Here is a 27,590-nt window from a genome sequence, read left to right as displayed (position 1 = left end):
CCTGGTTGCGGAATTGGTTACATCTTGCCTGTCTAGGGGTAGTTATCATTTAAGATCAGATCTGTATTTTGCTTCCATCCAGTGCAACTATAACACTTCCATCTCCAAACTTATATTATCTGAAAGTAAGTACTCTTACCTCATCACCTTCCCCAAGTCCTGCTATGCTGCCTCATCGTGGCGGGGGGTGTTCCAGGGAGGGATGAGCGAATTATGCCAGGAGATATACTCCCAGTAGGGTCACCCAAAGTGCCAAGGTCATCCCAGCTGCCCAGCTAAAGCAAGCACAGGCACCTATATTGGACAGCAGCAATATAGGAAGGTGCTGGAGGCGGATGGTCACTTCAGTGACAACGACAAACGCATCATTTCATACTGTGTGGGAGAAGGCAATGGTAAACCACTCCTGTATTTTACCAAGAAAACCACATGGATAGACAAAAATAGAATGATTGTCGATGTCGTGCCGGATGATGGGCCCCTCAGGTCGGATGGTACTCAACATGCTACTGAGGAAGAGCTGAGGATCTCTCAGAGTACCGATGGTGTTTATGACGCAGTTAGATGAAAGCCTTTTGGACTAGTAGCAGCTGATGTTGCCATGCGGGAAAAGAAAATCCAAAGCTGCAAAGACAGAATTACAATGGGAATGTGGAATGTAAGAAGCATGTATATGGCAAAGCTCGACACAGTGAAAGATGAAATGAATCGACTACAGATCTTGGGCTAACTTGGGCATCAGTGAATTAAAGTGCACTGGAATAGGACACTTTCAGTCAGAAAATCATGCCATTTAATACTCAGGACACGAAAAACAAAGAAGGAATGGTGTTGCTTTCATAGTCAGGAAGGATATAGCAATGACAGTACTTGTGTATAATGCAGTCAGTGACTGACTAATATCAATTAGATTTCGTGGACAACCATTTAATATGACAGTATTTCAAGTCTATGCCCCAATGACTGATGCGGAAGAAGAGGAAGTTGATGAGTTTTATGCTCAAGTTCAGTCTAAAATTAACAGAACATGCAAGCAAGATGGGATGCTGGTGGTTGGAGACTGGAAAGCCAAAGTTGGAAAAGGTAAGGAGGAAAACACAGTTGGCCTATATGGCCTAGGAAACAGAAATGAAGCAGGAGAACAACTTATTAGTTTCTGCCAAGCCAATAATCTCTTCATTGCTAACACATTCTTCAACAACCAAAGCGGTGCCTATACACATGGACATCACCAGATGGAGTATTCAGAAATCAAATTGATTACATTATTGGTGCAAGGAGGTGGAGGAGCTCAGTTATAACAGCAAAGAAGTGGCTGGGGGCCAATTGTGGAACAGAACACGAACTGTTCATGTGCAAGTTCCAGTCAAGCTAAAGCAGAAAAACAAAGCTATCCAGTTTCCACGATATGATCTTGAGAACGTACCCACCATTTTCAAGGAGAACATCAGGAACCGCTTTGAAGTTTTGAACCTCATTGATAGAGAACCAGAGGAACTGTGGAATGAAATCAAAGAAGTTGTTAAGGACAAATGTGAAAAGAGACCAAGAAACAGAAGAAACCAAAATGGATGTCAGAACAGATGGTGGAAATTGCCAAGAAGAGGAAAGAAGCCAAAGTCAAGAAAGATAAAGACCTCAGGAAGGAACTTAATAGGGAATTTCAGAAATCTGTTAGAATAGAGAAGGAGCAGTATTACAATGGCATCTGTAAAGACCTTGAGGATGGAAATAGACATGGAAAATCAAGGAAAGTTTTCCAAAAGATCTCTGAACTCAGAAGGAGGTTCCAACCTCAAATTGGTATGTTAAGGGATGCCAAAGGACAGATAGTAACTGATTCAGAGATCAAACAGAGATGGAAAGAGTATACTGAAAATCTGTACAGCAGAGACGTCAGCATCCAAGATACTCTAGAAGATATTCCCTACTTGCAAGAACCTCTAGTATGGGAAGATGAAGTTAGCTCAGCACTCCAGTCATTACCAAGTTGGAAGGCTACAGGACTTGATGGAATAGCTACAGAAATATGGCAGGCAACAGAAGAAGAATCAGTCAAAGCTCTAACCAAACTATGTCAGCAAATTTGGAGAATGACACAGTGGCCAACAGATTGGAAGAGGTCAGTCTACATACTTGTACCAAAGAAAGGTGACGTAACAGATTGCGCAAACCACCGCACAATATCCTTAATTTCACATGCTAGCAAAATGATGCTCAGGATCTTCCAACACAGATTAGAGCCCTACGTGGAAAGGGGAATGCCGAATGGTCAAGCTGGTTTAAGAAAAGGCTGAAGAACTAGAGACATCATTGCTGATGCACACTGGATAATTGAGAAAGCCAAAGAATATGAAAAAGAAGTCAATATGTGCTTTATTGATTGCAGAAAAGCCTTTGATTGTGTCGACCATGTCAAGTTGTGGAATATCCTCAGGAAAATGGTCATCCCAGAAGATATCATTGTTCTTATGAGAAACCTATAGACAGGACAGGAAGCCACAGTCCAGTCCAGATGGAACATGGTGAAACAGACTGGTTCCAGATCGGCAAAGGAGTAAGACAAGGCTTTATACTTTCTCCTTCTTTATTCAACTTATATGCTGAACATATACTGAGAGAAGCTGGATTGGAAGAAGATAAGCATGGTTTTAAAGTTGGGGGAAGAAACATCAATAGCCTGTGCTATGCTGATGACACCACTCTGATAGCTGAGAATACGGATGATCTGCAAGCTCTAGTAAAAGTCAAGGAGCACAGTGAAAATATGGGACTATGACTAAATGTAAAGAAGACTAAACTAATGACAACGGGTACAGCAACCAGCCTCAGAACTGATAATAAAGACATTGAAGTGGTGGATAGCTTCTGCCTTTTAGGATAGACCATCAACAGTAAAGGATGAAGCAGTCAAGAAATACGCCACAGGCTAGCACTTGGTAGGGTTGTAATAAAGGCCTTGGAAAAGATATTTAGATGCCGTGAAGTGTCTGTACCTACAAAGATTAGAAACGTTGGGCAGTGGTTTTCCTTGTGACACTCTATGGATGCGAAAGCTGGACTTGAAAAACCAAGATAGAAAATGTATTGATGCTCTTGAACTTGGGTGCTGGAGAAAACTTTTAAGGATACCATGGACAGCCAGGAAAACAAACATATGGATTATAGAATAAATCCAGAATTTTCACTCAAGGCACAATTGACCAGGCTCAAACTATCATACTTTGGACACATTATGCAAAAACACAGCTCCCTTGAGAAGTCCATAATGCTGGGGAAAGTTGAAGGAAAGAGAAGAAGAGGATGACCAGCAGCAAGGTGGATGGTTTCGTTTATGACAGCAATGAATGCACCACTGAGAGAGACCTTAAAGGCCAAGTTGAAGACAGATCATCCTGGAGAGAATCTATGTGCTCGCTAAGAGTTGACACTGACTTGACAGCACTTAATCAGTCAAAGTACTATTTGCTTTGATATAGCAAACTTTCAAGTAGGCATAGGCTTGCAAGCTTATTTTAATTTCCAGTTCAAGGTCCAGCAATAGGAGGATAGGCAAGTGCTGAGCTGGTGCAGGGCTCTCTCATTCACTCCCCACTGGCCCCACCCATGGAACCTCAGTTTAGAGGAGTTTGGTGGTGGTTCTACTCTGTTGTCTCCAACTTGGTAGTTGTGGCACATCCCTCTTTGAAGGGCTAGGTTTACCTTAGGGGTCAGCAGTTACTGGTGCTTATGCTAGTGTGTTTGCAAATCTTAGCTCCATTAGCAAGCCATTTCAATAGGCACAGAGAGCTGGTCTTGTGGTAGCAAGCATGAATTGTCCCCTTAGCTAAGCAGGGTATGCCCTGGTTGCATATGAAAGGGAGACTAGAAGTGTGAGCACTGTAAAATATTCCCCTTAGGGGATGGAGCCACTCTGACAAGAACAGAATGCTCCAGGTTCCATCCCTGGCATCTCCAAGCTAGGTCTGAGAGAGATTTCTGCCTGCAACCTTGGAGAAGCCGCTGCTAGTCTGTGTAGACAATACTGAGTGAGATGGACCAATGGTCTGACTCAGTATTTGGCAGCTTCCTATGTTCCACTGCCTAAGACGATTAGAATGGATTCCCTCCACCCCCACATTAATAACTCTTTTCATGTGTTGATAGACATGATGAGATGCTATAATGGGACCTGGAGAGGAAGAGTTATTAAATGGACAGTTAAAGCATAAAGGCAGACCATTACTGTACCATAAATCAATGCATTGTTCAATCCTAAGAACTGCAGCGAGACAAAGGTTCTGTGATTATGTTTAATCTCTGCCACATGACCGGTTATCTGAAAGCTACCCACAAGGTCACTTGTTGAATTTTCAATTGGCTTCTTCAGATTTAATAACTAGATTGCCTTCCATTATAGCCTACTTAACCCCGGCACACTGAGCAAAGACACACCTTTTTAAAATGATGGCTGTCTAATATTTAGCAAAGGAAGAGCAACAGTCCCTGTTCAGCCCACCATAACTTCTCTCTAAGCAGCTGTTCCTGCTGCCTTCCTTGTGTTTCTTTCTAGATTGTGAGCCCTTTTTGAACCTCACACTCTCACTCTCACATGCATTTTCCTGTGTAAACGGCTATATAAACTTGTTTTGTTGAAAAGCCTGATATAAATATTGCAGGCAAACCTCGTTACTCATGGTGGTTCCATTCCTCGCCTTCTACCACGAGTAATGAAACTGCAAGTAATGAGGCATTATGCCTATGGGAGAAGGGGGGTTAGGTTCCAGAATGGATCCAAATGGTGGGGGAAATGCGAAAGAACAGCGAAAAACATGAAAATAAGTAAAACCTTCCTGTACCATGCTCCCATATACTCAGGAACACCCCGCGCCCACAAAATGCCCCCCAAATTGTGAAAAATCATGGGGGAGATATAATAGCTCCTCTTGACTCCTCCAGACAAAATGGTGGCCGGAAGTGACTTTGGCTACTTCCAGCCCTCGAGGAACTGCAGATACGTAGGTTTTAATCCCTCCGTATCCACAGAAATGAAATCGCATGTCAATTAGAAACCTATGAATACATGGAACTGTGTATATAGATTCCACGGGTAACAAGGTTTGCCTGTATTAAAAATGGCCTCTTGTTTGAACCTTCTGATTGCGTAGCTGCAGTACTACACTCACCAAGCATCAAGCTTGGTTTAACTGAAAGGCAGTGGATTACAGGCTTGCAGGCACAAGGTATGTCTTTTAGAAGATCTCTACTCAGCCAAAAGTGGGCAGAGCCTGGGATAGATAGCCAGGCCAGCAGAGGATGGAAGGTTTGGTCAAATATGGTTTGGCTCCATATTTGAGCCTTATGCATGCATCTCCCCCCCTCCCTGCAAAATACCAAATGTATGGTGGGAGAACAGGATTGTGCTAACCAGCCCCAGCTGCCAGACCTTCATGTGCTGGGCAGCAGATCCGAAAAGAAGCGTCTTCTCTACACCAGGGATCCTCAGCGTTGGGCCCCCAGATGTTCTTGGACTTCAACTCCCAGCATCCTCAACTGCAGTGGCCTTTGGCTGGGGATTCTGGGAGTTGAAGTCCAAGAACATCTGGGGGCCTAACGTTGAGGATCCCTGCTCTACACCACTGGGAACACCAGTTATGGGGGGTTCTATAAGGAGAGGCTACCATTGTTTTGCTGTATGTACTTAAGCGCTTTTTTTCAAACCTGCTACCCCATGTGCAAAGGGTGGAGCTCACAGGCATGCTAGTGCTGGTGGCATGGCCCCACTCTCTCTCTCTCTCTCTCTATCTATCTATCTATCTAATTTCTGTCTATTTATTTGATTTCTATTCTTCCCTTCCAAAAAGGGCTCAGGGCGGTTTACACAGAGAGAAACAACAAATAAATAAGATGGCTCCCTGTCCCCAAAGGGCTCACAGTCTAAAAAGAAACATAAGATAGACACCAGCAACAGTCACTGGAGGTACTGTGCTGGGGGTGGATAGGGCCAGTTACGCTCCCCACTGCTAAATAAAGAGAATCACCATGTTAAAAGGTGCCTCTTTGCCAAGTTAGCAGTAAGAACTTATGTTCTTATTGGCTATATCTTGATGGCTGTAGGTTACCTCCAGGCTTAGAGGCAGGATCCCACTGAATACCAGTTGCAGGGTAGCACCAGCAGGAGAGGGGGCATACCTTCATCTCCTGGTTGTGGGCCTCCTGATTGCATCTGGTGGACAAACAGTGGGAAACAGGATGTGGGGAACTTGATAGGTCTTGGGCCAGATCCAGCAGGGCTGTGTTATGTTTTATGTTGACTTCCCCAACCTTTTCTTCTTTTCAGAAATGTTATTTTTCCTTTCTTAAAGAATAGGATAATAAGGCTGAAAAAACCTGCAGAGATTCCACATTGCCATTTACAGTACAACCTCTTGCCCACCACAGAGATAAGCTATGCATCAGACATTTTAACCATTTTAGTAGATACAAAGATATCACCAATCTTAGCAAGCATGAGAAGAAAACCGATTGTCTTGTGATGATCCTTTGTATTGTCACCAAATCCAAATGATAATAGACTGCGAGACATATTCAGTCATTGCACCATTTTACCATGAGATGGCCACACAAATATTATTTGCACTGAATAAATGCACTGAACATGTGGAAGGAAAATGCCCCTATAAGCCTCTTCTTGGACCATGTTGTTAGCTTTGAGCCACCCACGTAGGCCTCCCAGCTGTGGCCAATAGCTAGGGATTATGGGAATGGTTGACCAACATCTGCAGGAGGGCCAAAGTTGAGCAGCCCTGCCCTTAGAGGATGGGGCCTGTAAGGAAGAGTGTCTGCATGCATGCATGCAGAAGGTTCCAAGCTCCCTCCCTGGCATCTCCAAGATAGGGCTGAGAGAGACTCCTGCCTGTAATAGGGATGTGCACGGACCTGTTAGGCATTCTATTCTTAGAACACCCAACAGGTTCAGAACCCCCACATTCTGACTGGTTCAAACATAGGAGGGGTGGTTTTAAGGATGGGGAGGGTGCACTTATTGCCCGCCTGCCCCGCCCCCCCCGCACTTCCCCCTCCGGCGCTCTGTGGATAAATAGTCCAGCGGGGCAGCAGTACACAGCACTGCCGGTCAGGGAAACAATGGGGCAGCAAGGAGGTACGCTGCCACCCTGACAGACTATCCACAGAGCACCGGAGGAGGAAGCATGGCGGGGGTGGGGGTAGGGGTAAGTGTACCCTCCCCCATCCTTAAAGCCACCCCTGCCCCACCATTGGCTCGAATGGAGCCGGTTCCATGCACATCCCAGCCTGTAACCTTGGAGAAGCTGCTGCCAGTCTGTGTAGACAATACTGAGCTAGATGGACCAATGGTCTGCCTTGGTTTAAAGCAGCGTCCTGTATTCCTGTGATCTGCAGTATGAATGCATGCCCTTCAGGTAAACTGGTCAGGCAGCCGAGGCTGGCTACAGTTCTCTGCTGAGTATACAACTTGGTTGCAAACCTGGATTTGCCTCAGCATAACGTGTGAAGTGACCCTCAACGAAAATCCTCCTTGTGTTTTGTTTGCTGCAAAGGAAAAGTGTAATTATTGCTTGCCTCACTCTGCTGCTGCCTTTTCCTGCCGCACAGCGTCCAGATTGTCACTGAAAGCCAGTCAATTTAGCACGATTACCCTGTCACCTTCGAGAATGGAAGTAATGAATAGGTGCTGGATTGAACTAGACTTGTGCTTTTTTAATTCCCGTATTTTGTCAGGAGCGGATGGATTTTATTTCTTCAGATCATCATCCAAGCAAAAAACCAAGAAAGGTAGCAAATGCCTAAAGAACTGGCTGCTGTGAGCATTTGTGTGTGAAGTGTGTGTGTGTTTGAGAGCGAGAGAGAAATGCTGCAAAAGCAAAAATAGTCAGTCTCTTTAAAGATCAAAGCACCCTAGCACTGGCTCTTTGGAATAATGAACTAATTAGCATTGGAGGAGATGATTGGGGATTTCTCCCATGCACCCTTGAGTCTGTTCCTCAGCATCTTTTCTTTGCACGTTCCAGGGTATTCTGGAATTCACTGCACACTGTTCTCTCTCTGTGTGTGTCAGTCAAATTGCAAACATGGTAGTTACATACATTAGCAGTTTGCTTTCTTTCTTACTCCTTCCCTACCCTATAAAAATGATGGGCACTTATATGTCTATTTGGGGAAAGCCCATTTATTTAATATAAAAGGAGACATTTCTTCTCCTCCTGTTTCAAATCTGATTGCATAATTTCCAGATGATGATGATGATGATATCTAAAGGTTTCAAGAGCAGGGGTTCTTAAAACTGGGCCCTGTTGCTCCAGTTAATTTGCCCCTCCCCCCGATAAATGGCACCCAAGTTAATGATATCTGACATAAGCATCTTGGATCCCCAGATGTTGTGGGTCTGCAGTTCCTATAGCCTTTGGCCATTGTGGCTGGGGATGATGGGAGTTGTAGTCCAACAACATCTGGGGACCCAAGGTTGGAAACCTCTGTCATCTCAGACAGGGGGCTTGAGGGCTCGTAGAAATTGCTGCAGAATTGTACCGGCTAGGCGTTGTGATAACCTGAAAGTCAGCATTATGAATTGGTTGCAACTGGAACAACAAAAGTGTAAATAGCACAGAGCTTTCTTAGCCTTAAAGATATGACTATTGCAGTGGTCAGGATGGTACATCCAGGCCACACACCAGCATTTGATAGAGAGCCAGCATGGTGTAGTGGTTAGAGTGCTGGACTCGGACCGGGGAGACCCGAGTTCAAATCCCCATTCAGCCATGATACTAGCTGGGTGACTCTGGGCCAGTCACTTCTCTCTCAGCCTAACCTACTTCACAGGGTTGGTGTGAAAGAGAAACTCAAGTATGTAGTACACCGCTCTGGGCTCCTTGGAGGAAGAGCGGGATATAGAATGTAAAAAAAATAATAATCTAGTCAAACAAAAGTAAGTTAGTAAAAATAAATGAATTCTTAGGCAAACTCCTTGGGTAGTCCTGCTTTAACTAAGGCTGGAACTAGACATGATGGCAGATGCTGGACTGCCATCCAAACCAGTCTTGCTTTGCATTCTCCCCAGTAACATCCAATGATCCAAACGACGTGATGTTACATCACAGTACTGTTAGTGCCCATCCTGCCCACTAGCAGGCAAAGAAGTAGAACAGGGCTGAGAAACCCGTACCACAATGAGGACATTTGTCCTGCATTTTTATATTGCTAGACATTACCAGAGAGAGGTGGCGGGGGGTGGGGGGTATGAGGCAGGGCTGCTCTTTTCAGTAGCAATCTTGCATCTTGGGTACGTGACTGCTTTCATCCCCAGATGACCAACTTTTTGCCTTGATCATGATTGCAATCCTGTAGGTAATCTACTTCTGTATTAAACTAAGGCAGAAGCCACACTTAATTGGCGATGAAAATGTCTGTGGTATATATTTCCTATTGCTAAGAAGAAGAAAATGTCTTCAAGATGATACTTTTGCATTTGCAGCATTAAGCATTACTCAAAGAGCAGTAGAAACATCTCTAGGAATTATTTGGTGTGTCTTCCTTTTGTGCTGCTAAGATCTGGTTTTTCTCCTTGGTTTTTTTAAGCATGCTAATTTATTTTCAATGCCTATGAAGGAACAATAGTGGATTGCATGTTACATTTCAGAACCTGTCACCTGGAACACTTCTTAAAAACAGACTCTGATGTTGGGTTTCTGTTCAATTTTGGTCAGGTCTGGAGAGCATCAGTTGAATTTGGTTCAGAAGTCAGTCAACACTATACTGACCAGAGTGTGTGCTCTGAAAAAATATAACACAGTTCTACTGCTGAGGTTAAGCAGATCTGAACCTCTAAGCCAAGGCTGCAGAATTTTGGCCTTCCAGCTGTTTTTAAACTACAGGTCCCATAATCTAAGTCATAGTGGCCAATAATCAGGGATGATGGTATTTGTAGTCCAACATCTATACTATTACAGTATTTTATATAGCGCTTTTCAACAAAGTTTCTAAAGCGGTTTAGAGAATTCTTTTTTTTAAAGATGGTTCCCTGCCCCCAAAGGGCTCACAATCTAAAACAAATGTGCATTAGGGCCAAAGTTGTACAGCCCTGCTCTAAGCTGCTTGGCTAGGAGATCACCTGGGAGAGCGCAACGGGGAAAAAGCAGGGTATAAGCCTTATAAATAATTTGGTTTAATGGTCATCACTTTCCCCAGGGAATCCTAGGAGCAGTAGTTTTTATGCAGGCCTAGGAATTGTTAATTCTTAGCTCCAATTCCTGAAACTATTTGGGTGAAACCATGACTGTTAAAACCAGTTTATTGAAACCTATATAAATGTGTAGGTTGGCAAACCTGAAGAGTCCAATTACCCATCTAGAAGCCATCTCAGCTTGATCGCAAGTGGTTCCATGTCAGCACCATCAATTGCCAACTTCCTGTTGACCTGTCGGTGCCAGCGGTTGTCTGTGGTCCGTTGCAATGCCATTTCTTGGAGGCATTTCCTCTGAACAGGTCTAGTAGGCCATGTTGCCAGGTTTGCATGATTCCTGTAAACTTAGTCCTCTTGCTGTGTGACACTCTGTGTCGTGTAGGTTGGCTGAGGTTTGTAAGGTATAATAGTAGACATTCCACCAGCTTTGAAAAAAATGAAAAGAAAAAGAAGAAAAGCCCACAATAAAAGCAGTTGCTTCATTTGTGCTGTTTCTGAACTCTGTTGTCCAATGTCATACAAGAAGATTGACTTCTGCAAAGAGCACACCTGATGTCATATTCCAGGTTCCAAGTGTAGGATACATTTTCTAACTTCCTTTAAAGTGCCCGTTGCTGCAAGCAGTGGAGCATGTGTTTCTCATGTGCCCGCTTTCCTTTGCTGCTGGTGTTAAGAATTGATCTTCTGCAGATAACTATATTTCTGTGTTCTGCTTGGATACAATTTGCTGAGGTACTGTATTTACCTGAATCCAAGGCTAGTTTCGCCCCAAGTTCTTTGATATTAGAAATTGGGGGGTTGTCTTAAATTTAGAGTCCCCCTCAGTGTTCCTTGTAACAGGGATTCCCAGAGGTTGACTACAACTCCCAGCAATCCCAGCTGCAATGGCCTTTGGCTGAGGATTCTGGGGGTTGTAGTAATATCATCTGGGAATCCCTGTTAGAGGGAACACTGGTCCTCTTCCTTTCAGGTAAATACAGGTATAATCTGTATTTAAACTGTAACTTTTACTGGGGTCATCTTAAATCCAGAGGGATCTTCTAGTCAGGTAAATATGGTATATCTGCAAATACCCCCATATTATATAAGAATGATCTGTTGGGTTCTTAAGCCATGTTTTGAGGAGCTTCTTGACACAATCAAGGATGTTACATGTTGGCTCAGTTCAGACAATCATCCAAACCAGAATAAGGATCAGCAATGAGCCTTGGGCTCCATCCTCCTTTCTCATGTGCACCTTACCTTCATTTCCTCTTAGCTTCAGACTTCATTAATTGGGACTTGTGAATCTTCAAACTGTGGCTGTAACCATAGTTTGCCCGTTTTGAAATTATGGCAAGTTATGGTCAGAACTATAAGAAGAAATGGGTTAGGGCAGGGATTCTCAAACTTAGGTGCCTGGATAACGTTGGACTACAACTCCCATCATCCCCTGCCATAGTGCAATTCAATCAGGAGGTTGGCTGAAGATGATTAGAGGGCTAGAGCAACTTCCTTACGAGGTAAGGCCACATTTGGAGCTTTTTAGTTTAGAAAAAAGGCAACTAAAGTGGGACATGATAGGGGCTTATTAAATTATGCATGATGTGGAGAGAGTGGATAGGGAGACTTTCTTTTTCCTCTCTCACAACCCTAGAACCAGGAGTCATCTCATGAAATTGATTGCCAGGAAATTTAGGAATGACAAAAGGAAGCACTTTTCCACACAGCACATAATTAACCTATGGAATTCTCTGCCACAGGATGTGGTGATAACTACTAGCTTGGATGACTTTAAAGGGGGCTTAGACAAATTCACAGAGGACAGGTCTAACAATGACTACTGGGCTATAGGCTGCCTCCAGGCTCAGAGGCAAGATGTCTCCAAATAGCAGACGTAAAAGAGCAGTGGCAGGAGGGGGGTCGTGCCTTCATCTCCTGATCGTGTGGCTTTCCAGGGGCATCTGGTGGGCCACTTTGGAAAACAGGAGTGCTGGAATAGATGGGTCTGATGCAACCAGACTCTTATGCTCTTATATTCTCATGAGAAACCCTGGGGGTAAAGGAAGGAGTAAGAGCATGGACCTGCAATGTGTTCGTGATTGATGAGCAATGCATTCATAAGCCCCTGCTAACTTGGCAAAGAGGCACCTTTTAACTTGGTGATTCTCTTTCTTTAGCAGGGGGAGAGTAACTGGCCCTATCCACCCCCAGCACAGTACCTCCAGTGACTGTTGTTGGTGTCTATCTTATGTTTCTTTTTAGATTGTGAGCCCTTTGGGGACAGGGAGCCATCTTATTTATTTATTATTTCTCTGTGTAAACCGCCCTGAGCCATTTTTGGAAGGGCAGTATAGAAATTGAATTAAAAAATAATAATAAAATGATTGTCTGAACAGATTATCAATGACCCCATTTGTTGACTTCACTCTTTGTATATATGAACAGGGAGCCTCAGAGGTGTTGCCACTACATTTTCACTCACCGTTTGGGTCATCGGAAGTTTGCAGCAAATTCTGACTTCCATCAATTTGTCCAGACTGAAGGGAATAAAAATGCTCTTTGTTAAGTATCACACAGAGGTTAACTATGGATTTCTCACAGTTCTTCTCAGCGTGCTCTGCACCTCCTTTCCCTTCTGATTAACTCATTGCGTGTAAAACCTGTTTGAAGGGTGGTAATTTCTCTATGCATGTCAGCGTAAACGAGCTGTATGCAAATACAGATCTGTAACCTGCAAGCAAGATGGTAAATCTTTTCATTTTTTTTTTTTAAATCAGAACAAAGAAAGAATTATGCACGCGATAGTGTCAGCAGCATATCCGAAACATCGCAGTATCATGTGGAGGTAAGAAATTTTTCAGCCCCCAAAATTAGTTTTGTTGTGCTAAACTGGGTATTTAAGCACAGTTTTGGTTATTTATATAATTACCATTCCCCTTCGTAGATAGAACTAGTGTGGTTTAGTGGACAGAGTATTGAACTTGAATTGGGAAAATCTGGGCTGGGAAATCTGCACAGTTGCTGCCTAAACTCACTCCTTATGAGATTAAAATGAGAGCCAGCATGGTGGAGTGGTTAGAGTGCTGGACTAGGACCAGGGAGACCCAAGTTCAAGTCCCATTCAGCCATGATTCTTGCTGGGTGACTCTGGGTCAGTCACTTCTCTCTCAGCCTAACCTACTTCACAGGGTTGTTGTGAGGAGAAACTTAAGTATGTAGTACACTGCTCTGGGCTCCTTGGAGGAAGAGCGGGATATAAAATGTAAATAATAAAAAATAAATAATAAAATGCACAGGGAATACACATACCACATATGCTTCCCTAGGATATGAGATTGCTTATGGGCTCCTCCTAGGAGGAAGAGTGGGGATAAGACTGTAGCAAATAAATGTTTGCTTCAGTGGTTCTGGTTTCCTTCGAATGATAATTTTATTTGATTATTATTCGAATGAGAATTTGTAGCCTGCCTTGGGTCTGCTTCGAGAGAGAGGCTGCTAAGAAAAATGACAATCAGAAGAGTAAACATTAAGCTGTGTACTGAGTCATGAAGTCTGTCGCCTTGTGGAACACTTTTGCTATGGATCCCCTGCTTACCTCTGGAGCTCATGTGGGAAATTCTTGTTCCAGCTGCCATCTCCACAAGGCTAAGTTCATGGTGATGCTATGATTATGGAACTTGCTCCCTGCGGTGGTAGTCAGGGGCGCCTCCCTCATGAGGCAAGGTGAAGCGACAGCCTAAGGCGGCAACTGCAGGCACCCTCTCCCTCTCCCTCCACCGTAGCTGTCATTTGTCTGTCTGGGGCCATCACCCCTCTCACCATCACCACTACTTTTTTATTTTATTCTAAAAAGATTTATCTCCCACTCCTCCAGTACAATATTAGTCAGGGTGGCTCACGGAATAATAAAACGATATAACATTAATGAAGTACTGTAAATAAAAAAATGAAAGACAGGACCCCGTCAAAACCAAGTATAAAATATTTAAATTATGACATGACATAACATAAAGGCATTTCTTGCCAGCCCCATCCTGCACCTCCCTCACCAGCCCGCCCACAACTCACCAGCCCAAATTCTGCCCTCTTTCCCCTCATTGCAGCAGCATAGAGTATGCATCCAGCAGCAGTAGCAATTCCTTCACCAGCACTATGCGCTCACATGTGCTCTCTCCCTCCGCCTTTTCTCTCTCCAAGCAAGTGTGGTGCTGGAGGGGAGATAGACGGACGCCACACCCACACATAACATGGAACTGGGGTCCTATGGGCACATGGTTCCATCCTCCCCCCACTCGGTTACCTGTCCACGTTCAGATGTAACTGCCAGGACCCGAGCTGCAGACAGGGAGACTGCAGAGAGGAGGAGGACCTGGCTGCTTGGGCTTCCTTCTGGAATGAAGGACAGATCGGGCAGCCAATCACAGCCAGAGCGAGAGAGGAGCTTCCTCCCTCAACTCCTGTAAGAGCTCATTGGCATTTGGAGGTAATGACCAAAACATGAAACCTGAGGTGGGAGCAGTGAAACTCACTACAAACGGAAGGTTCAAATTGGAGTTTGAGGAGGGAAGCCTTGGATTGCTTTTGTGTCCGAACCGCAGTTGCACTCATTCAGACATACAAGAAATTCAACCTCAGGCCCCTCCAACACTGGTTTCCCATTACATGTGAATATAGCAAGGATGAGACAAAGAAGAGAGAACACAGCAATGGTGCTACCACAGCCAGGCAAATTAGCTGTGGTAGCAAGCATGAATTGTCCTCTTTGCTAAGCAGGGTCTACCCTGGTTTGCATTTGAATGGGAGACTACCTGTGTGTGCTGAGAAGAGCACTTGCATGCAGAAGGTTTCAAGTTCCTCCTTGTCATCTCCAAGAAAGGGCTGAAAGAGACTCCTGCCTGCTACCTTGAAGAAGCTGCTGCCAGTCTATGTAGATCATATTGACTTAGATGGACCCAGGGTCTGACTCGGTATAAGGCAGCTTCCTATGCCACCACTGCTGGATGCACACCTCACACTGTCTCACTGGCATTCAAGCAGCAGCAGCAGCAGCATGCTCCAGAAGGCGAGGGGGAAGAGGGTGGTGTCTGGGCAGTAAGATTGGGACAGGTCAACAAAAGAGGCAGAGGTGGGTTCAGCTAGCATGTGGTGTGGTGGAAGCGACGGCTTAAGCCCAGTAAGAAGGGCTGATGATGGGCGCAGGTTAGCTTATTGCCATTTGCCTCAAGTGGCAATGAACCAGCATTGGTTCAGTCTTGGGTGCATGAAAATCTATGCTTCTGTTCCACCAGCCTATAGCACAGGTTGATTATTTTATGCTGCTATTCTTTGCCTGCTGATCATTTTAGTTTTAATAATGGCTTGCGGAGGTGTCTCAGATTTCATGTAACCCACATGGCTTCTTTTTCAGAAAAAAGATGGAATATGCTGTTTAAAAATACCCCAATATCTATTTATTTATTTGCATGCTTGCTTGCTTACAACTTCCGTCTAATAACACCTTAGTTAAAAGTATCATGCTCTGGATTGCCATTCAGAATTCAACCTAGCAGGCGTCATTCTGTGTAATGCACTTACCTTGTGGTTTTTGTGAGATGACTGAGGAGGAGATTGGGCTGAAGGTGGCTGCAGCTCTATTCAAAAACATTTTAAAGTGGTGGCTGGGAGAAGGGGATATATTGCCTTTAGCATCTCAGTTGTGGGCCTCCCAGGTAATAAAGATCCTTTTGAAAGAGTGGAAGCAGGTCTAGTTTTGGAAACCAGTCTTTGCTGGTTAGCACTCTTTGCGATCACAGAGTTCAGATTTCCAAAGTGGATTTTAAGAGGACTGTCATCCTATTAAAATAGGACTGGTTTGTGCAGTTGGTGATTCCAAGATAACCCTTCAGCGTGCTTAAGCTCCCAGTATGTTCACAGGATCAAGGACTTAAGCAGAGGTGAAAGCAAAGGGAAAGCTAAGAACAGAGGCTATGGAAAATTAATTAGGCCCTTTTGGCTCACCTGTGTTTTGGCTCACCTGTGTTTCAGCTCACCTTTGGCCACACAAACAACAAAGCCCTTTTAAATGTTAGTTTCCATACCCTTTCGAGAAACTGGAGTTTTTCTGTTAGTTTCAGGGCTAAGTAATTGTTTGGTTTCCAACCTGTTGTGTCTGACCTTTAAAGCCCTGAACAACTAGTTTGTATCCTGGTTATCTGAAGCAATGTTTTCTCTTTCTCTCCCCGCTTGTGACTTTGAGGAGGCCCTGTTGAGGGTGTCCCTGCTATCTGAAAAATGGCAGCTGGTGACCAAGTGCCAGGTCTTCTCAGTTGTGTCACCCTGTTTGTGGAATTTGCTTCCTAGAGAGGCTTAATTAGCCACCTCACGCTTTAGTTTTAGGAGAATGGTTAAGACCATTGACCCACATGTTGCATAATGTTACCTGGGTATTTCCAATCAGCCTGCACTGTGGCGGGTGTCTAAGGAAGCACCGGTGGTCTTGTGAAAGTGTGCCAGTGCTCAGATACCTAAATTTGTCTGTCTGTACTTTGGGAACACAACTTCTGTTTCCAATGTAAGTTGTGTCCCTCAAGTGCAAGTGTGCAACTTTTATGTATTTGTGTAGTTGCTGTCTCTTTGCAAAACCACCTGTGCTTCCTTAGTCCTGCAGCAGGACTGCCTGTGGCTTCCAGAGGCATCTGGTGGGCCACTATGCAAAACAGGATGCTGGACTAGATGGGCCTTGGGCCTGATCCAGCAGGGCTGTTCTTATGTTCAGTGCAGGCTGACCAGAAATGCTGGCATAACCTTGCACAACATGTTACATGTTTAGAAGTGCTTCTGTTGATTAGTCACTGATCATACATGGAAATTGGTTTGTTTTCTGTATGGTGTTGGCTGTGTTCCCTGACTGATTGTTTTTAACTGGTTTTTATTGTTCCATTTTAATATGAATGTATTAACACATACATATATATGTTTAGCTGTGTTGGGGGCTAGTTTCAGGCAGATAGGCATTATATGATAGATTTGAAAAATAGAAATGATTCATGTTTTTTGTTTGTAAACCACTTAGGTAGCTTGTTTGTTTTGCTGAGAGGTGGGTTGTTGTTTTTTAAATCACCTTAATACAATGTTACCCACTGCCTCTCTAAAACGATCTTTCTTTTAAATTTTGTTTTCTGTGCCGCAAACTCGTTGCTTATCAGCACTTAACTACTTTCGTTTTGGATCGGAAAGAGGCCATGATCACTGTCGATGACGGAATAAGGAAGCTGAAACTGCTGGATGCCAAAGGCAAGGTCTGGACGCAAGATATGATTCTCCAAGTGGATGACAAAGCTGTCAGTCTGGTAGACTTGGAATCCAAGGTAAAAGCCCCTGAGTGGGACAGGCTTCTTTTCAAAGTGGGAAAAGAGAGGATTTATCTCTGAGAAAGGGCTTTGTATCCCTTTGAGTACCATTTTACAGGTGAGCAGTGTTATGTATCCAGAACAGAACATCCCAAGCATTGAATATATGTATTTATCTTTCACATTTTAATACTGCCAAAATTCTTGTCTCTAGGTCAGGGGAGGGCAAACTTGGCCTCCAGCTGCTGTTGAACTACAACTCCCATCATCCCCAGCCATTGTAGATGTAGATCAACAGCTGGAGGGCCAAGTTTGCCCACACCTGCTTCAGCTGTTTTACATGGTAGAAACAGCACACAATAAAATAAAACAGAAAATTTAAAAACAATAAAACTTCTAATAATAATTTAGAAATATATATAGAGGATGCATTTCAGTGATTGACATCCTGACTAATGAAGCGCTTACATAGCGAACAAAGTTCTGCTAGCGCAAGAAGATCACATTGTTGTCCTGCAAACCAGGGATTTGCAAAACTGCACCCTTGTGCAAAAGTTCCCTTTAAAACTGATGAGGCCTGCCGCACGTTTATTTATTTTATTTGTTTAGTGCATTTATATACTGCCAAATACAAGCATCTCATGGCAGTTTAAGTTAGTTAAAAACAGCTACTGTATTTATCTAAATAGAAGATGACCCTGAACTTAAGAAGACCCCCTTAAAAACAGAGGTTAAATACAGGTTATACCTGTATTTATCCAAAAGATGACCTGAATTTAAGGGCATTTAAGATGACATTTAAGATGACATGAATTTAAGATGACCTCCCAATTACTAACATCGAAGAAACTGGGAAAAAACCTAATCTTGGATTCAGGTAAATGCCGTATAAACAATAAAATCGGCAGTTAAAAACGGGTGATTAAAATCAAATTAAAAATTCAAGTGAACAGTTGGGTCTTCAGTGCTCTTCGGAAGGCTGTCAGAGATGCTGCAGCTCTGACTTCAACAGGGAGTGCGTTCCACAGCCCCTAGGCAACTACAGAAAAGTCAGAGCCACCACCAGATGAACCAGTAGTAACCGCAGATGGACGTACTCCGATGGTCTTAATTGGCAACAGGGTGCATGACTAAGAAGACAAGTGACTCGGGCCCAGGGTAGCTTAAATACCCTGGGCCCAAGCTGTCCAGGGCTTTATAGGTAATAACCAGCGCTCTGTAGTTTGCCCAGACACCTATCGGCAACAGTTGCACAACTGTTGTGCAACCATGCCTGTTTTAGCACAGCAGTAATCTGGAATGGAAGTTCCAGACTTAGCGAAGCATAACCTTCTCCTGCGAGTGCACTGTTAGGATGTCAGCCATGGATCTGAACCCCTAATGGAAGGCCTTTCTCTTCTCTTCTTCCCCCTTCCTGCCTTCTCCCTGCAGAATGAACTGGAGAATTTCCCCTTGAGCACAATTCAGCACTGCCAAGCTGTGATGAACTCATGCAACTACGACTCCATCCTTGCCTTAGTCTGCAAAGAGCCAGCTCAAAGCAAAGCAGATCTTCATCTTTTCCAGTGCGATGAGGTTAAGGTAAGGCGAAAGACAGAAATCCAGCGCATGGGGTTTTACCGAAATGCGATTTGGCATCCCAATCGCCAGCACAATCCCTTTAAAATCAAGGGCTTCCACAGCCCCTTGAACAAGGAGGAGAGCAGGTCCGTACCTCTTCCTCCTCCCACTCGCCACCACTTCCATAATCCTGGTGCTCCTCCCAGATATCAGAAACATGCACAGCGGCCATGTGTTTGCAGGCGTTGCATGCTGCTGTAGCTGGGAGACGCCCTGCCGGTGCACAAAGATATCTGGTAGGAGCATCAGGATTGCAGAAGTGGTGGCGGGTGGGAGGAGCAGCAGGGATTGTGCCAGTGATTTGGACGCCGAATCGCATTTCGGCACTTCCCTAACCCCTTCCTCTTTCAAGCTGAAAGTTCTCACTTGAAAACTTTCAGCTCAGCATGACTCACCAATGTCTCGTTGCTGTTCTCATTTTTTAAAATATTGTTGCTTATTTTTTTCACTCCAATTAAATTGTTTTAATGTAATTAGTCAACAGAGATGGATTTAGCCACAGACGTTGGTGATTAGGTCTGCGGCCTCCTCTCTTGGGAGGGGGGCCTCTCCAGAGCCCCACCACTGCCTTGTGCTTGCCCTGCACCACTTTAAGCTTTTTTAAAAAAACTTTTAACCATCCTCCCTGAGCCCACCTGCCTCCCAAATGACAAATCCAGCTGTTTTTGGCCCATTTAGGGGCTCTCTGCGCATGCAAAATGACCTAGGTGTGCCCCTGTTAGTCACATTAATTAGTCACCCGTTAGTCACATTGGAAACCTGGGCTGAAAAATGGTCTAATCCTCCCTTAAACAAATAACATCTCTGAGTGCCTGGAGATGCACATCTCCCCTCCACACTTCATCTGTTCACTACAGCGCACACCTTTGCGCACAGCAGAGATACGCGTAGCAAAAATAAAGTGTGGCGCTGTGACCCTTCAGCTGAAAAGTTCAAGTCCCCTCCGGCTGTTTCTTGCTCTTGTAGAGGCCTGGCTCTGACTTCACTCTGCTGGGCTCCTGCCCTCAGGGCTCGCATGCAAATTGCTGGGCTCGTTTACTGTGCCACACTGAATGAATTTGAGGGACCTGAGAGGTGACATTCTGCTGTCTCCTGACTAAGATGCTCCTGTGAAATTCTGGAGGGAGAAGATTCATTTAAAAAGTCTAGCATTGCTGTGTTATCGACTTGTACATAGTTGAGTTTTTCTCTTCCAACCACCACCACCCCCGGTGACGGATATGTAAATAACAGTGAATGTGGAAATATGGTGACAAACCCAGACAAACTTTGCAAATGTCTGAAAACTCGGAGCTATACGTTGACAGGCACTTAAATGTGATTGTCGGCGTTTGCTGGCAAAGGTCCAGAAAGTGGAGGAATAAATATCTAAGTATGAAAATGAAGCTGTTTCTCCTCAGGCAGACCGTTGGTCCATCTAGTCTGGTGATGTCTTTTCTGACTGGCAAGGAGTCTCCCGGGGCTCAGGCAGAGCTTTTTCTCGTCACTTGCCACCTGACAGGCCTATGCAAAGATTCAGTTTCAAAGCTGCATCATTTACATCTTGCCCCAGCCCCACGCAGAGGCAGCCTCCCCCACTGTTTACTTCCATGCAGAGCAATCTGTGCACAGCGCTTGAGGGGTCCCATAAAGGGAAGGGAAGCCCCAGTGACAGTTCAGAAGGTGCATGAGGAATGCTGGGAAATGTAGCCCTTCCCAGATTTTTCCTCGTAGAACTCTTATGTGGAAAATGCTAGGAAAAGACTGCATCTCCCAGGATTCCTTCTGGGCATTTTAGCACACCTTCCACAGTGTCTCTGAGGCTCCCATAGAAGTGTTTCCCTTTAAGGGTCCTACTAGGTGCTGTGTATGGCCTGCTCTGTATGGAGGTAAGCAGGAGGAGCAGCTGCCTCTACGCAGGGCCAGGAGCAAGGTGCAGATTCTTTAGCTTCGAAGCCAAATCTTTAGCTTGTTTCGAAGCCGAATCTTTGCATAAGCCTACTATGGGAGGAGAGTTGGACCTGTGGTAGGAAGCATGAATTGCCCTCTTTGCTAAGCAGGGTCAGTCCTGGTTTGCATTTGAATGTGAGACTACATGTGAGCACGGTAAGCTATTCCCCTTAGGGGACAGAGCCGCTCTGGGAAGAGCACCTGCATACTTGTATGGTTTGCATTTGAATGTGAGACTACATGTGAGCACTGTAAGCTATTCCCTTTAGGGTACAGAGCCGCTCTGGGAAGAGCACCTGCACATTTGTATGCAGAAGATACCAAGTGCCCTGCCTGACATCTCCAAGATATGGCTGGGAGATACTCCTGCCTGTAACTTTGGAGAAGCCACTGCCAGTCTGTGTAGACAATACTGAGCTAGATGGACCAATGGTCTGACTCGGTAGAAGGAAGCTTCCTATGTTGCTATCTGGCCTTTGAACAGGAGGTGCCAGAAGTTGAATCTAGGACCTTCAGCATGCAAAATGCATGTGTTCTCTGCCTCTGAGCACCTCCTTGTTCAGACATTCACCAGTTAATGCTGATAGCTTTAGGTGGATGTGGGCATTTATCAGCATCTCTGAATTCTCAGATGTTCACAAAGTTTGCCGTTTGAAATTGTCTCCGTTCATCACATTTTGAATGTTCACTGTGCTAGACAGATACAAATATGTAATTTCTCCCTTTAAGTCCTAGTAAACAAATTAATTGGGAGCTCATGATCTCCTCCAGCAGCCACAGCGCTTTTACTATATTATCTTAATACACGTTACACAGCACAATCTGTTGCATACTAAAGCTGTTGGAACCGTTCCAGCCATCGTAATAGAAAAACATCTAGCTGACCTGTGCAACTACTTAACAGAGTCTGTTTTCCCAAGACAATGAAAGAGGAGTCCAAGAACATGTCACAGTTCCAATATGCTAGAAAATCATAATCTGAGTTTCAGCAGGCAACTTCCACACCATCCTCCGAAGCGATTGCATTATTATTTAAAATGTGTTTGCTTCCTAATGAACCCATGAACAGCCTTCTTAGATCATGCAGAAGATTTGTTCAGTATTCCGGGACTGAATCAGTTTGAATGATACTGCCACTTATCCACCAGAGGCTGGGCGCAAACAGTGGAAGCCCACAAACTCATGCACCCAAAGACATCTGCTTGGCCATTGTTAGACACAATGGAGCCAGTTTGAATGGTAGCTGGCTGCAATCAGGAGTGAGGGTGCATGCATCATTCCTCCCTGACCTAGTTCACCATCTTCACTGCCACATAGTCAGTCATGTGAGGGAGAACATCTCAACTGGGTCTAAACATGTGACTGATAAACTACTTCAAATCATTGGGGTGATTGGGGTGCTCTGTCCACATGTGGGTTTACAGTATGGGCACAGTGCACTGGGTTGGAGGGGAACACATAGGAAACTGCCTTATACCTAGTCGGACAATTGGTCCATCTCACTCAGCATCATCTACACCCGTGTTTCTCAACTGGCGGTCTGCAGACTGGTGCTGGTCCGTGAGGAGTTGAGTGCCGGTCCATGATGAATTAGCCCCTCCCCCCAAACCAATTCCGAGCCGGTGGGGGCCACCACTGCTGGAAGCTCTCTGGAGATCATTTCTAGGCAGGTAGTCTCGTGCAAAGGGGGCGGGGCCTGGGATCCACGGAGCCCGGGCGAGCTCTCCAGAGCTCATTTCTAGGCAGACATCCCTCACTGCTGGGATTACATTCATTTTGAGGAAGCAAAATGAACGTTATCCCAGCAGCAAAGGCTGCCTGCCTAGAAATGAGTTCCAGAGAGCTCCTGCCCCCACCAACTTAAAATTGTTTGGTGGGGGGTGCCTGGGGGTCGGGGCAAGCGGGGGAGACCCCTTTACTAACTGCTAGTCTGGGAAACTGCGCACAAAGAATGTACTGGTCCATGACTTCAAAAATGTTGAGAAACATTGGTCTACACCAGGGGTTTCCAGCCTGTGGTACTCCAGATGTTGCTGAACTACAACTCCCATCACCCCGGGCCACAGTCCTTTGTAGCTGGGGATGATGAGATTAGTAGTTCGGCAGCATCTGGAGCACCACAGGCTGGGAACTCCTTGTCTACACCAGGGCTGCACAACTTCTGTCCTCCTGCAAATGTTGGCCTACAACTCCCATCATCTCTGATTATTGACCACTGTGGCTGGGGGGTGATGGGAACTGTAGTCCAGCTGGAGGGCCAAAGCTGTGCAGCCCTGATCTACACCGACAGGCAGTGGCTCTCCCAAGGTTTCAGGCATGAGTCTCTCCCAGCCTTACCTGGAGATGGCAGGGATTGAATCTGGAACCTTCTGCATGCGAAGCAGATGCTCTGCCCTCTGAGCTACAGTCCCTATGCTAAAAGACATGTATCTTTTTCCTCTGGATTGCATGGTGGGTAGCTGCAGAGTGGCCTGGTCTTTTTCTAAAAACGGCCAACCAGAAGCCTCTGGGTGCTCACTAACCGAGCATGAAGCTGACGGCTTTCCACTATTGTTTTTGTGCCCAGCAGGTGGTATTCAGTGATCCCTATTAGCAATCATGACTAATAGCTCCTGATAGGCCTGTTCTCTGTGAAATTGTCTTACCTTTTTCTTTTCTCTTTCAAAGCCAAGTAAAGTGGTGGCAGAACCTCCTGTTCTGGTTGTGAAAGAGAGATTTGGGGGTGGGGGGTGGGGAGAAAGAAAATGCAACCCAAGTCCAGGCACTTGAGGATTCACAGCTGAGCCTGTGGGACGAACCCTGTTGAAAAGCAGTGTGTTTGAAGGGATGGGAGGAGATCATAAGAAGATTCTTGCTGGTGTTTCATCTGTGATCATGCAAGTCGCATCTTGATGCTGCACTCAGGCCAAGAATCATTGCAACTGGGGGCGATGGAAAGCTGGACTCTACCAGCATCTGAGGACCCAAGTTTAAGAACTCTGTGATAGGCTATCTAGGCATCTTCTCAGTTCACACAGGGTAGTGATTCTGCCCAACACCTATGGCCAGTTCCCTCATATGAATGGAATGTGCACCCTAGAACAAAGGTTTGGCTCGTGGGATCTACTTTGTTTTTGACTAGACCCTGAGTTCCATCAGTTGTCGCCAGGTGCAAAGTAGTCGCTTGAGGAGAGAAGGCAGATGCAAAATGATTGCTCACTAGGAGAGCCTGCTGAACTCCATGAGCTGTATGCTGGACCAACATAAAAATTTCCATCCGAGTTACTACGGATCGGAGATTCGAGCAAAAGATTCTAAACTGGGGTTCTCATACTTGTGTCTCCAGTGTTGATGGCCTTCAGCCATTGTGGCAGGGGGTGATGAGAGTTGTAGTCCACCAACATCTGGGGGCCTTAGTTTGAGAACCTCTGCACTAAAGCTAGGCAGCAGAACTGCACAAAGACCTGGCTGAAGACAAACAATAAAGGCCAGTGTTTTACAAGACTAACGATCACAGTGAATAGGAAGAAATTTTTTCCCCTCTCTTGCAACACTAAAACCAAGGGTCATCCCATGAAAGTGATTGCCCGGAAATTTAGGGCTGATGTAAGGAAGTACTTTTTCCACACAGCACATAATTAATCTATGGAATTCTCTGCCATGGGATGTGGTGATGGTCACTAGTTTGGATGGCTTTAAAAGGGGTTAGACAAATTCATGGAAGACAGGTCTATCAATAGCTACTAGTCTGGTAGCTATAAGCCACCTCCAGCCTCGCTGGTGTTCTGTGGCAGCTACTCAGAGGTTCCTGAGTAGGGGTGTGCACAGAACCAGCGGGTCCGGCTTGGTTTGAGTCAGAACTGGACCCCGAACCAGACTGGGCCATTTCGGTCCGGCACCCCCTCGAACTCCCTCTTCCCAGGTCCGATCTGGGAGGGTTTGTGAGTTTGTGTTCTTTTAAATAAAAATAAACTTACCCCCTCCTGAGGAGTTGTCCACGGTGGCGGGGTGTGGGGTCCGCGAAGGTTTCCCCTCCCCTTGCTGGCCTCCCTTGTGCCATAAATCAGCTGCTCTTCGGCCTTTCCACCTTGGCCCAGTGGCCATTTTGGAGGCTGCCACGCCTGCAATAGGCCTCTGAGTGGCCTGACTTGACCTAGGCCACACAAAGGCCTATTGCACAGGCATGGTGGCCTCCAGAATGGCCACCGCACCTAGGGAGAAAGGCTGAAGAGTAGCCAAAGAGAGAGAAGCCAGTAAAGGGAGGGGAACCTCTGCAGACCACCCACCCACCCACCACCACGGACAACTCCCTCAAAGGAGATAAGTTTTTAAAAATATATAATTTTTTAAAAAACTCACTACCCCCCGGGGTGGTTCGGTCCAGGGTTGGACTGAAGAGGGGGTGGTTCGGTTTGACCCCGAACAGTCAAACCGAACTGGTTCAATCTTGAACACCTTCTGTGTTGAACCTGTTCGCACATCCCTATTCCTGAGCAGACTAATTGATGCAAAATTCTTCCCTGCAGGAAGAAAGTTTTGCCAGCCACTGATGCAGCCTTCTAATGTAACGAAACCGACAATGCACATTCATCAGAAACTTATTTTGACATCCTGCTTTTGCAGGGCAGTGCAGGTTACTAAGCCCTGGAGTTCAGAGTGCCTTTTTGGAACATGGCTCTCTTGTCTGACTGGTAAAGACATGGGCGAGCATGTGTGTGGGGGTGTGCTATTTTGGCTTCCCAAGGAGTGTGAAAAGCACTGCCCAATACTAGAACATCAGTCTCTTACCATATAAAAAGAGCAGATGTTGTACATTTATTTGGCCTGGAACATTTTGCTGTGGGCAGATAACTTCTTGCTGATATGCCAATAACCCTGAACAGTGCTTGGCTTCCTGCCATCGAATGCCCATAAATATTATTGACTCTGCGTGGAAGGTGGCTACCTACCATGTAAGCAAACCTGAGCTCCGTGTGACATGCATCTTTTAATGGTGTGACCGTGCTGCTTCAGGAGAAACTAATGATGGATACTTGGACATTTCAGAGGCATTGACATGGTTGCTGATGCAGACTGAGTCTGTGCCTTAAGGCCCTGGTCAACGGAGGGTCGCCCTGAGCGGGGGGGAATGGGAGATGGTGAGCAAAAGGATCAGGCCTCACTTCCCAGAATGGCCTGCTGCAAAGCGCTGTGACCCACATGTTACGCTTTCCGCAACCTCCTTATTCCTCTGAGCTGGGGCAGATGATATTTAGGAGGACTAAAGATTACTAAGGAGACATGGTAGAGGCTTACAAAATAATGCATGATAGAGAGAGAAGGTTTTTCACCCTTTTTTGTTCATACTGTCACAATGAAAATGATTGTGTAGTGTACCAAGCAGTGTATACCAGCCAGCGTGATACTTGCTGGGTGACTCTGGGCCAGTCTCTTCTCTCTCAGCCCAACCTACTTCACAGGGGTGTTGTGAGGAGAAACTCAAGTATGTAGTACACCACTCCGGGCTCCTTGGAGGAAGAGTGGGATATAAATGTAAAAATAAATAAAAATAAATAAAGATTAGAAGTAGATTTAAGGCACATAAACCACTGCATTTACCTGAATCCAAGACTAGGTTTGTTTTAAAAGTTCTTTGATGTTAGAAACCAGGGGTTCGTCTTAAGTTGGGAGTCCTCTTCATAAGAACAGCCCTTCCGGATCAGGCCCAGCATTCTGTTTCACGCACATCCCATGGCAAAGACTTCCATAGATTAATTATTCACTGTGTAAAAAAGTACTTCCTCTTGTTGGTCCTAAGGGCCGTGCAAAGGCCATTTGCGCATTCGCAGTGGCCATTTTTTAATTTTTTTTAAAGTGAAGGCTGGTGGGGGGAGGTGAAACCTCCATGGACCCCCACCCGCTGCCCCAACGAACTCCCCCGGACGGGAGAAAAGTCTCTCTCTCTCTCTCTCTCTCTCTCTCTCTCTCTCTCTCTCTCTCTCTCTCTCTCTCTCTGCGTGTGTGTGTGTGTGTGTGTGTGTGTATATAAAATATAAAATTTGTGAACCCCCCCCCCAACTGAACCGGACCGGGGGGGAGGTTCTAGGGTGTGCAAAACTGAACTGGGTCAGTCAGGTTCGACTTGAACCAAACGAGACCAGCCGGTTCCATGCACACCCCTACCCCAGATTCTGTAGCCTAACATAATAAGGAAGGTACTCCTTTTGGGTAGTATAGGTATAACCAATACTTTTAACCTCTATTTTTAAGGGGCTCGTCTTAAATTAAAAATCATCTTGTATTGGGGTAAATATAGTAATGCTTTTTTCATATAAGACATAACTGATTTCTGGAATTCGTTACCCACAAGATTCCCCTGCAAACTGGGCATAGAAGCACCTTTAAAGAGGAAGTTCCCTTATATTTAGCAGGAAGAGAGCCATGGCTCTACTTCATCACAGCACTGCATATTTTCAGTGGCTGTTTGCTTCCTCCACATGCTGATGGTCCAAGAAGGGTCTTCAGTTTCAGAAGCTTTTGTAAAGTTTTGGCTTGAAACAAGTTAGGTTTCACAA

The 27,590-nt window shown here is 45.2% G+C and overlaps 1 protein-coding gene across 4 annotated transcripts in view; it reads left to right on the top strand.

The window, feature by feature from the left end:
* Positions 1-27,590, top strand: part of EPS8 (epidermal growth factor receptor pathway substrate 8) — a 203,459-nt gene that overhangs the window by 120,239 nt on the left and 55,630 nt on the right. For all 4 annotated transcript variants that reach the window (XM_053257487.1, XM_053257482.1, XM_053257486.1 and 1 more), the window contains exons 4-6: positions 12,958-13,025; positions 17,365-17,526; positions 18,940-19,089. In XM_053257487.1, the coding sequence (XP_053113462.1) occupies positions 12,958-13,025; positions 17,365-17,526; positions 18,940-19,089 (380 nt within the window). The remainder of the gene's footprint in view (positions 1-12,957; positions 13,026-17,364; positions 17,527-18,939; positions 19,090-27,590) is intronic.

Source organism: Hemicordylus capensis, chromosome 5, assembly GCF_027244095.1.
Source record: "Hemicordylus capensis ecotype Gifberg chromosome 5, rHemCap1.1.pri, whole genome shotgun sequence".
Classification (NCBI taxonomy): Eukaryota; Metazoa; Chordata; class Lepidosauria; order Squamata; family Cordylidae; genus Hemicordylus; species Hemicordylus capensis.
The sequence above is the reverse complement of the archived record's forward strand: the minus strand, read 5'-3'. Positions and strand labels throughout refer to the sequence as shown.